This window comes from Triticum aestivum, chromosome 7B (genome assembly GCF_018294505.1).
Source record: "Triticum aestivum cultivar Chinese Spring chromosome 7B, IWGSC CS RefSeq v2.1, whole genome shotgun sequence".
NCBI lineage: Eukaryota > Viridiplantae > Streptophyta > Magnoliopsida > Poales > Poaceae > Triticum > Triticum aestivum.
Window position 1 is genome coordinate 163329519 of NC_057813.1, and position 12201 is coordinate 163341719.

The 12201-nt window shown below is 44.0% G+C and overlaps 1 protein-coding gene across 1 annotated transcript; it reads left to right on the forward strand.

The window, feature by feature from the left end:
• Positions 1 to 507: 507 nt before the first annotated feature.
• LOC123162170 (disease resistance protein RGA5) lies at positions 508 to 2942 on the forward strand. The gene is made up of 3 exons (XM_044579961.1): positions 508 to 688; positions 982 to 1802; positions 2321 to 2942. Exons 2-3 carry the CDS (start codon positions 1015 to 1017, stop codon positions 2787 to 2789), a joined length of 1257 nt encoding a protein of 418 aa, XP_044435896.1. The 5' UTR covers positions 508 to 688; positions 982 to 1014; the 3' UTR covers positions 2790 to 2942.
• Positions 2943 to 12201: the final 9259 nt, after the last annotated feature.

Sequence of the window (12201 nt, forward strand, 5' to 3'; positions counted from 1 at the left end):
GTCTAACATGATGATTGAGTTCGCTACTAAAATTCAGGCTAACTGAATGTTTCTTGTCTGCAGATTCCTGACAAATTTGTTAAAAGTACTGTAATACTGTCAATTTCAATGCAAGTTCATTGTCACGCTGTGAGTCTGAGATGATGATCGAGGTCAGCCCATTAAGATCCATGCAGCTCAAAATTGGCAGGCAATACTAATACTGAACTGAAGAGGCATATACGATGGGAAAACACAACAGAGAAAATTTTGGTAATAACATTCAGACTGACAGTTACATCCAGAGGGCGACTAATCATCATGGTTTACCTGCACATTGTCGACCTCCTGTAATGTTTATACCCCTTGTTTGATCACCTCCCATGTCATGCTTTACGACTGCCTCTTGGTCTTATTGACCAGATAATATATAGTGAATGCGTGCGAAGTACGAACACACAATGACACGACCTCAATTGTATATGTACTACGTGGACATGACTTTTTCCTTTCCCCAACCACTCCCACCAGATGCATATCATCGCGTACTACTCTGTTCGTTCCTCTCCTTATTTCGCACATGCAGAGGCATTTCCTCTCCTCCGACTCCGAAAATCGTACTGCGAGCTCTGCTCGCCGCCGGCCGTACGGCCACCACCAGTGAGCAGCCAGGGGCATCTCCTCCGAGCACGCGTTGCAACTTTCAGAGGTTATTAACTCTCTCCGAACTCCGCTTTGCTTTTTGTTGCCTGAGCTTCAGTTTGCTGTGAATTAGTAGGAACTCAACGCCTTCGATTGGGTAAACAGCTACAAAGTTGCACTAAAGTTGCGACAATTAATATGGATTGAAGGGAGTACGATATAGTATTTGTAGGCATGATTAGTTTTTTAACATGCTTAGTTTTTGTTTCAATTAACATGCTACATATTAGAAGTTCTTTCCCTTTCTATTATCTAGGCAAAAAAATAGAACCAACTCGGAAATCCTGATCTACACTGCAGGAGCATAACCAGGAGCCAAGATAAACGGTTGCGATGGACAGGATATTGGTGAGTGCTTCCACAGGCGCGATGAACTCCGTCTTGGGTAAGCTGGCCAATCTCATGGGGGAGGAGTTCGCCAAGCTCAAAAACCTCCGGAAAGAGGTCAAGTTCGTCAGCGATGAACTTGCCGGCATGAAGGATGCACTTGAGGGGCTTTCTTATCTGGATGAGCTAGATCCACAAACCAAGAGATGGAGAGACATCGTCAGGGAGATGTCGTACGACATCGAGGAAATCATTGATGACTTTATGCAAAACATTGGAGGCACCGACAAAAGTGATGGGTTCGTCAGCAGCACGATTCGACGCCTCAAAACTTTGACGGCTCGACATCGAATTGCTCGACAAATCGAGGACGTAAAGAAACTTGTTCTCGAGACAAGTGCACGGCGTCACAGGTATAAGATTGATACCTCCTCATCAAGCAATGTGGCCATTGACCCACGTGTTGCCACGCTCTATGAAAACGCAGCTAACCTTGTTGGTGTTGAAGAGCCAACGAATGAGCTTATTAACTTGCTAAGTGAAGGGGAGAAGAAGTTGAAAGTGGTATCTATTGTGGGATTCGGAGGTCTAGGCAAAACAACACTTGCCAATGTGGTATATGGTAAGCTCAAGGGTGAATTTAGCAGCTGTACTGCTTTTGTGCTAGTGTCTCAAAAGCCAGACATCCCAAAACTTCTTCGTGGTTTACTATCACAACTTGGGGTAGAACCATCTATTCACGCATGCGAGTCACATCTTATCGACATGCTCAGGGAACATCTAAAAGATGAGAGGTGCATATTCTTACTTCATGTATCATTGTTTGTTCTGGTTTTTGATTTGTAAGATTTCTCATACATACATATATAGTATATTTTCCCAACTCAGTTCAGAAAAAGAAAATATGCTGCACAGTGAAGTATTGGCAGAAAATCATTAGATGAGCATAACAGACACACAACTAGTTTAGTAATTTAGTAGATACATCTACATTCTACTGAATTTCTTCGAATTTTGTGCGCCTACTGATTTCATTTAATAAACTTATACGAGTAAACCGTATTAGTCTAATTTGTATGCTGATTTTATTATCGGTGACAACATTGATCTTAAACAACATGTGTTAATTTATTTCAGATCATATATTATTTTTCCCCAAAAATTTGGTTTATTAACAATCACAAACTAATTAATGAGTCTTTTTTATTCAATCATAACGAATGTTTGATTAAACAAAGTTATGTTTTTTGGTTCGATGTCTTAATCACTTGATAAATTTCAGTTGGTTGACACAGTGATGAATGTTTGGCAGGTACTTGATTGTAATTGATGATATATGGGATGTATCAGCCTGGGATATTATCAAATGTGCTTTTCCAGAAAATAATCTTGGGAGCAGAGTAATAACTACTACTAGAATTCAGGTGGTGGCTAAGGCATGTTGTTTCCATGGACATGATCACATTTTAGAAATGAAGCCCCTCAACGACAAAGACTCGATAAGACTATTTTTTGGCAGGATATTTGGTTCTGAGGAAGCTTGCCCTCGCCATCTTAGAGATGTTTCGGTTGAAATTCTTAAAAAATGTGGTGGTTTGCCTCTTGCAATTGTTACTATATCCAGCATGCTAGCCAGCAAAGATTCCATCCAAAAGGAAAGGTGGGAACATGTAAGGAGTTGTTTAGGCTCATTAACAAATCTCACGTTGGAAGGAGTTAGGCAAATCTTAAACCTTAGCTACAGAGATCTTCCACTTCATCTACAACAATTGATCCCTTGAATCTCTTAGCCGTGTGCGGTGCCCCCCTCCATCATAGTCCACCTCGATAATATCATAGTGGTGCTTAGGCGAAGCCCTGCGTCGGTAGAATATCATCATCGTCATCACGCCGTCGTGCTGACGGAACTCTCCCTCAAAGCTCGGCTGGATCGGAGTTCGAGGGACGTCATCGAGTTGAACGTGTGCTGAACTCGGAGGTGCCGTGCGTTCGGTACTTGATCGGTCGGATCGTGAAGACGTACGACTACATCAACCACGTTGTGCTAACGCTTCCACTTTCGTTCTACGAGGGTACGTGGACAACACTCTCCCCTCTCGTTGCTATGCATCACCATGATCATGTGTGTGCATAGGATTTTTTTTGAAATTACCATGTTCCCCAACAGTGGCATCCGAGCCAGGTTTTATGCCTAGATGTTATATGCACGAGTAGAACACAAGTGAGTTGTGGGCGATACAAGTCATACTGCTTACCAGCATGTCATACTTTGGTTCGGCGGTATTGTTGAATGAAGCGGCCCGGACCGACATTACGCGTACGCTTACGCGAGACTGGTTCTACCGACGTGCTTTGCACATAGGTGGTTGGCGGGTGTCAGTTTCTCCAACTTTAGTTGAACCGAGCGTGGCTACGCCCGGTCCTTGAGAAGGTTAAAACAACACTAACTTGACGAACTATCATTGTGGTTTTGATACGTGGGTAAGAACGGTTCTTGCTTAGCCCGTAGCAGCCACGTAAAACTTGCAACAACATAGTAGAGGACGTCTAACTTGTTTTTGCAGGGCATGTTGTGATGTGATATGGTCTAGGTGTGATGCTATATTTTATTGTATGAGATGATCATGTTTTGTAACCGAGTTATCGGCAACTAGCAGGAGCCATATGGTTGTCGCTTTATTGTATGCAATGCAATCGCCCTGTAATTGCTTTACTTTATCACTAAGCGGTAGTGATAGTCCTAGAAGCAATAGGTGGCAAAATGACAACGATGCTACGATGGAGATCAAGGTGTCGCGCCGGTGATGATGGTGATCATGAGGGTGCTTCGGAGATTGAGATCACAAGCACAAGATGGTGATGGCCATATCATATCATTTATATTGATTGCATGTGATGTTTATCCTTTATGCATCTTATCTTGCTTTGATTGACGGTAGCATTATAAGATAATCTCTCACTAAATTTCAAGATAAAAGTGTTCTCCCTGAGTATGCACCATTGCCAAAGTTCGTCGTGCCCAGACACCACGTGATGATCGGGTGTGATAAGCTCTACATCCATCTACAACGGGTGAAGCCAGTTTTGCACACGCAGAATACTCAGATTAAACTTGACGAGCTTAGCATATGCAGATATGGCCTCGGAACACTGAGACTGAAAGGTCGAGCATGAATCATATAGTAGATATGATCAACATAGTGATGTTCACCATTCAAAGCTATTCCATTTCACGTGATGATCGGTTATGGTTTAGTTGATTTGGATCACGTGGTCACTTAGATGATTATAGGGATGTCATATCTAAGTGGGAGTTCTTAAGTAATATGATTAATTGAACTTAAATTTATCATGAACTTAGTACTTGATAGTATTTTGCATGTCTATGTTTGTTGTAGATAGATGGCTCGTGTTGTTGTTCCGTTGAATTTTAATGCATTCCTTGAGAAAGCAAAGTTGAAAGATGATGGTAGCAATTACACGGACTGGCTCCGTAACTTGAGGATTATCCTCATTGCTGCACAGAAGAATTACATCCTGGAAGCACCGCTAGGTGCCAAACCTGCTGCAGGAGTAACACCAGATGTTATGAACGTCTGGCAGAGCAAAGTTGATGACTACTCGATAGTTCAGTATGCCATGCTTTACGGCTTAGAACCAGGACTTCAACGACGTTTTGAACGTCATGGAGCATATGAGATGTTCCAGGAGTTAAAGTTAATATTTCAAGCAAATGCCCGGATTGAGAGATATGAAGTCTCCAATAAGTTCTACAGCTGCAAGATGGAGGAGAATAGTTTTGTCAGTGAGCATATACTCAGAATGTCTGGGTATAACAATCACTTGATTCAACTGGGAGTTAATCTTTCGGATGATAGCGTCATTGACAGAATTCTTCAATCACTGCCACCAAGCTACAAGAGCTTCATGGTGAACTATAACATGCAAGGGATGGATAAGACGATTCTCGAGCTCTTCGCAATGCTAAAGGCTGCGGAGGTAGAGATCAAGAAGGAGCATCAAGTGTTGAAGGTCAAAAGACCACCAGTTTCAAGAAAAAGGGCAAAGGGAAGAAGAAGGGGAACTTTAAGAAGAACAACAAACAAGTTGCTGCTCAAGAGAAAAAACCCAAGTCTGGACCTAAGCATGAGACTGAGTGCTTCTACTGCAAGCAGACTGGTCACTGGAAGCAGAACTGCCCCAAGTATTTGGCGGATAAAAAGGATGGCAAGGTGAACAAAGGTATATGCGATATACATGTTATTGATGTGTACCTTACCAGAGCTTGCAGTAGCACCTGGGTATTTGATACTGGTTTTGTTGCTAATATTTGCAACTCGAAACAGGGACTACGGATTAAGCGGACACTGGCTAAGGACGAGGTGATGATGCGTGTGGGAAATGGTTCCAAAGTCGATGTGATCACCATCGGCACGCTACCTCTACATCTACCTTCGGGATTAGTATTAGACCTAAATAATTATTATTTGGTGCCAACATTGAGCATGAACATTATATCTGGATCTTGTTTAATGCGAGACGGTTATTCATTTAAATCAGAGAATAATGGTTGTTCTATTTCTATGAGTAATATCTTTTATAGTCATGCACCCTTAAAGAGTGGTCTATTTTTGATGAATCTCAATAGTAGTGACACACATATTCATAATGTTGAAGCCAAAAGATGCAGAGTTGATAATGATAGTGCAACTTATTTGTGGCACTGCGGTTTGGGTCATATTGGTGTAAAGCGCATGAAGAAACTCCATACTGATGGACTTTTGGAATCACTTGATTATGAATCATTTGGTACTTGCGAACCATGCCTCATGGGCAAGATGACTAAAACGCCATTCTCCGGAACTATGGAGCGAGCAACTGATTTATTGGAGATCATACATACTGATGTATGTGGACCAATGAATGTTGAGGCTCGCGGCGGGTATCGTTATTTTCTCACCTTCACAGATGATTTAAGCAGATATGGGTATATCTACTTAATGAAACATAAGTCTGAAACATTTGAAAAGTTCAAAGAATTTCAGAGTGAAGTTGAAAATCATCGTAACAAGAAAATAAAGTTTCTATGATCTGATCGTGGAGGAGAATATTCGAGTTACGAGTTTGGTCTACATTTGAAACAATGCGGAATAGTTTCGCAACTCACGCCACCCGGAACACCACATCGTAATGGTGTGTCCGAACGTCGTAATCGTACTTTACTAGATATGGTGCGATATATGATGTCTCCTACTAATTTACCGCTATCGTTTTGGGGTTATGCTTTAGAGATGGCCGCATTCACGTTAAATAGGGCACCATCGAAATCCGTTGAGACGACGCCTTATGAACTGTGGTTTGGCAAGAAACCAAAGTTGTCGTTTCTTAAAGTTTGGGGCTGCGATGCTTATATGAAAAGGCTTCAACCTCATAATCTCGAACCCAAATCCGAGAAATGTGTCTTCATAGGATACCCAAAGGAGACTGTTTGGTACACCTTCTATCACAGATCCGAAGGCAAGACATTTGTTGCCAAGAATGGATCCTTTCTAGAGAAGGAGTTTCTCTCGAAAGAAGTGACTGGGAGGAAAGTAGAACTTGATAAGGTAATTGTACCTGCTCCCTTATTGGAAAGTAGTTCATCATAGAAACCGGTTCCTGTGACGTCTATACCAATTAGTGAGGAAGTTAATGATGATGATCATGAAACTTCAGATCAAGTTGTTACTGGACCTCGTAGGTCAACCAGTGTAAGATCCGCACCAGAGTGGTACGGTAATCCTGTTCTAGAGGTTATGTTACTAGACCATGACGAACCTACGAACTACGAAGAAGCGATGGTGAACCCAGATTCCGCAAAATGGCTTGAGGCCATGAAATCTGAGATGTGATCCATGTATGAGAACAAAGTGTGGACTTTGGTTGACCTGCCCGATGATCGGTAGGCCATCTAAAATAAATGGATATTCAAGAAGAAGACTGACGCTGACGGTAATGTTACTATCTATAAAGCTCGGTTTGTTGCAAAAGGTTTTCGACAAGTTCAAGGGGTTGACTACGATGAGACCTTCTCACCCGTAGCAATGCTTAAGTCTGTCAGAATCATGTTAGCAATTGCTGCATTTCATGATTATGAAATTTGGCAAATGGATGTCAAAACTACATTCCTGAATGGATTTCTGGAAGAAGAGTTGTATATGATGCAACCGGAAGGTTTTGTCGATCCAAAGAGAGCTAACAAAGTGTGCCAGCTCCAAAAATCAATTTATGGACTGGTGCGAGCCTCTTGGAGTTGGAATAAATGTTTTGATAATGTGATCAAAGCATATGGTTTTATACAGACTTTTGGAGAAGCCTGTATTTACAAGAAAGTGAGTGGGAGCTCTGTAGCATTTCTGATATTATATGTGGATGACATATTGTTGATCGGAAATGATATAGAATTTCTGGATAGCATAAAGGGATATTTGAATAAGAGTTTCTCAATGAAAGACCTCGGTGAAGCTGCTTATATATTGGGCATTAAGATCTATAGAGATAGATCAAGACGCTTAATTGGGCTTTCACAAAGCACATACCTTGACAAAGTTTTGAAGAAGTTCAAAATGGATCAAGCAAAGGAAGGGTTCTTGCCTGTGTTACAAGGTGTGAAGTTGAGTAAGACTCAATGCCCGACCACTTCAGAAGATAGAGAGAAAATAAAAGATGTTCCCTATGCTTCAGACATAGGCTCTATCGTGTATGCAATGCTGTGTACCAGACCTGATATGTGCCTCGCTATTAGTTTAGCAGGGAGGTACCAAAGTAATCCAGGAGTGGATCACTGGACAACAGTCAAGAACATCCTGAAATACTTGAGAAAGACTAAGGATATGTTTCTCATTTATGGAGGTGACAAAGAGCTCGTCGTAAATGGTTACGTCGATGCAAGCTTTGACACTGATCCGGACGATTCTAAATTGCAAACCGGATACATGTTTATATTGAACGGTGGAGCTGTCAGTTGGTGCAGTTCTAAACAAAGCGTCGTAGCGAGATCTACATATGAAGCGGAGTACATAGCTGCTTCGGAAGCAGCAAATGAAGGAGTTTGGATGAAGGAGTTCATATCCGATCTAGGTGTCATACCTAGTGCATCGGGTCAAATGAAAATCTTTTGTGACAATACTGGTGCAATTGCTTTGGCAAAGGAATCCAGATTTCACAAGAGAACCAAACACATCAAGAGACGCTTCAACTCCATCCGGGATCAAGTCCAGGCGGGAGACATAGAGATTTGCAAAATACATACGGATCTAAATGTTGCAGACCCGTTGACTAAGCCTCTTCCACGAGCAAAACATGATCAGCACCAAGGCTCCATGGGTGTTAGAATCATTACTGTGTAATCTAGATTATTGACTCTAGTGCAAGTGGGAGACCGAAGTAAATATGCCCTAGAGGCAATAATAAAGTTATTATTTCCTTATATCATGATAAATGTTTATTATTCATGCTAGAATTGTATTAACCGGAAACATGATACATGTGTGAATACATAGACAAACTGAGTGTCACTAGTATGCCTCTACTTGACTAGCTCGTTGATCAAAGATGGTTATGTTTCCAAGCCATGGACAAAGAGTTGTCATTTGATTAACGGGATCACATCATTAGGAGAATAATGTGATTGACTTGACCCATTCCGTTAGCTTAACACTTGATCGTTTAGTATGTTGCTATTGCTTTCTTCATGACTTATACATGTTCCTATGACTATGAGATTACGCAACTCCCGTTTACCGGAGGAACACTTTGTGTGCTACCAAACATCACAATGTAACTGGGTGATTATAAAGGTGCTCTACAGGTATCTCCAAAGGTACTTGTTGGGTTGGCGTATTTCGAGATTAGGATTTGTCACTCCGATTGTCGGAGAGGTATCTTTGGGCCCATGTCAGGACCCCGACTCAATGCCACATCGATCTAGCATGTAACACCTCATATCACTTTGCGGCCTCACGCACGGTATTCCCACGGGTGTCGCCTTACCTTTGCCCGGGACCGTTTGCGCCTTTTGGCACACGTATATGACAGTGTCGCTAGCATCCATATGATAAGGAGCCCGGGCTGACATGGCTAGTCGTAAACCCAAAGTGGCACAGACTTACAGGGACAGGCATCCATGACCCAGCATCGAACGTGTCGGTCATCAGCGAGCGAATCCAGGCTGTAGCACTGGGCTAGCAGGACTCCGGTGAACCGGGCTGTAGCGGGCTAACAGGACTCCGGTATTCATCGCGTGACATTTCCCCGAAGGGACAGACACAGGAACGAAGAAGGACACATGCCGGCCAGCCTAAGTGTTCCGGAGCAGTAGCAAGCTACCAAGGCTCAATGGAAACACTAGGAGACATTTCCCGGTAAGAGAGGCTACTAAAGATAAACAACTAGATGGTCAGATCCCACACATACCAAGCATTTCAATAACATACACACAATATGCTCGATATGTGCAAATACAACATGGCATCACAACATGACTCTACGACTCAAGTATTTAATCAATAGGCTCCGAGGAGCGAGATATTACAAACATGGGTCTCATGACCCAACACTCAGAGCATACAAGTCAAAGCACAAGCGGAAGCTATCATGTCTGGGTACAGACATCTATAAATGAAAAAGGCAGAGAAGCCTGACTATCTACCAGATCCTGCCGAGGGCACAAGATCGTAGCTGAGGTAACAAGCTAAACGTCGAAGTCCACGCGGAACTACTAGCGAGACCGAAGTCTCTCAACAAAAAACATAAAATAGGCAAACGTGAGTACAAATGTACCCAGCAAGACTTACATCAGAACTAACTACATATGCATCATTATCAACAAAGGGGTGGTGGGGTTTAACTGCAGCAAGCCAGCTTTGACTCGGTGGCTATCCTAAACTACGACTGCAATGTAACTCTTTTGAGGTGGCGCACACGAGTCCACATATTCACCATATTAATACACCACCATGGAACCGCTCCCGTCTCCCTACGAGAACGCCATCCATAGCACTCACGCTTATCTTGCGTATTTTAGAGTATCCACTTTCACTTGTCTATGAACTGATATAAGCAACCCAAAAGTCCTTTACCGTGGACACGGCTATTCGAATAGATGATGTTAACCCTGCAGGGGTGTACTTCTTCACACACGCTCTCACCACTTACCGCCGTTTACACGACATGTACTCGGCAACCTTCAAGCGGAAGCCCAACGTGGGTGTCGGCCACGGCCTGCCTAAACACTCAAGTCTCTAGTCCAGGTTTATCGCCTATTCGGGTTCCATCCATGAGGAGATCCGGCCGGAGTTTCGCTCACAGCCCCAAACGATGTGAACAGGGTTCCCGAGACACCAAACGGGCGCCCGGTACACCGTGCCACGTGCCTACCGCATCACAGCCCACCCCTACGGTCAGCGCTGCCCACGGCCTCCAGCATACTACAAACACCAGAAACTACTTGCAACTCCTGGACAGAGGACAAGGGTGATCAAGAAGCCGAGAGGGTCCATTGGTTTCGGGCCCAATGCGTGGTAGCAGCTGAATCATGGATCACAAACACAGAACTCAGTTCCTGAGGACGGCTGCAATGAGACAACCCACCATGTACTCCTACATGGCCTCTCACCGCTACCTTTACCAAAACGTGTTCACACACTTAGCTCACACACAGTAGGACATGTTCACACGCCTCTGATTCATCCCCGATGAATCAGACCTGACTCAACTCTAAGCAGTAGCAGGCATGACAAACAAGCAAGAATGAGTAGGCACATCAGGGCTCAAACAACTCCTACTCATGCTAGTGGGTTTCATCTATTTACTGTGGCAATGACAGGTCATGCAAAGGATAAAGGGGTTCAGCTACCGCAGCAAGTAACAGATGAATCGTTGTTGTCCTAATGCAGTAAAAGAGAGCAGGAGCGAGAGGGTGGGATTGTATCGGAATGAACAAGGGGGTTTTGCTTGCCTGGCACTTCTGAAGATAACATTGAGTCTTCATCAGTGTCAACGATCACATCATCGGTATCGCGTCTATCGAGAGGGGACAAATACCGGCAACACAGAAAAACACAATCAATGCAATGCACAATATGATGCATGATCATGACATGGCAAAATGAATGTGTTTTGGGGTAATGCAACTAGCAACAGATTAAATGAAGTTGGTTTGAATACAAGATTCAAATTCAAACTCCATATGTGATTATTTAAATGCCCTTTATATGATTTGTGCTAAACAGCATCTATACGTTGTTCTAACATGCATGAAAATGGTACAGATGGATTCCTTGAATTTTTCTGATAATTTTTCATATATAAATTATTTAATTTGGAGTTACGGTTAATTTTCTATGATTTATTGAAGTTTTAGGCATTTTCTGGAATTTCCTGAATTATAAAAAAATCCAGTAATTGAATTAATGCGCCAGCCTGACGTCATCATGACATCAGCAGGTCAACTGGGCGCCTCCAGGTCAAACCTGATGTGTGGGGGCCACACGTCAGTGACACAGGGCTGTTAGCTCACTGACAGGTGGGGTCAGGTCAACAGACACGTCAGCAGGTCAATACTGACGTGTGGGGTCGGTCAACGTCCATGTCAGCGTGGTCAAAGCTGACGGGTGGGGCCCATGTGGTTAGTTAAACTAAACAGAAAAAATACTAATCCTAATTTGGCGCAGGGGCCCACATGGCAGTGGCTCATAGGGTGATTAGCCCCTAATTAAGTGGCCACATCGGCCCGCCGGAGTTTGGCCGGCGGTGACCACAGAGCACGGCGGAGCACGCCGGACTTGCGCTAGGGGCATCGGATTCGCACGCTGAGGGCACCGGGGCGTAGCCCGGGCTCTTCCGCATCTGATGGGGTAGGTGGGAGGCTGCGGGGACGCCGGGGCTCGCCGGAGTGGAGGCCGCGGCGGCTGCCGGAGCTCGGGTTTGGGCGGAGCGAGGTTACGGAGCGCTAGGGGGCTGGCTGAGGGGGCTATGCGGACTCCTGGGGCAGCAAGGAGCACGCTAGGCTCGTCGGACTGGCCGCGACAGCACGTCAGTGCCATGCCCGGCGTCCATGGCGGACGGCGGCGCTCGGTACGGTGGCTAGCATGGCTACTGCACGGGAGACCAACGGGGAGAGAGGGGAAACGTAGGAGAGCTCACGGAGGGGCT

Excerpts from the sequence above, each read along its gene's own strand:
- LOC123162170 (XM_044579961.1), top strand. The coding sequence starts at position 1,015 with ATGGACAGGATATTGGTGAGTGCTTCCACAGGCGCGATGAACTCCGTC. Across the intron at positions 1,803-2,320 it reads GAACATCTAAAAGATGAGAG|GTACTTGATTGTAATTGATG; the intron begins GTGCATATTCTT and ends AATGTTTGGCAG.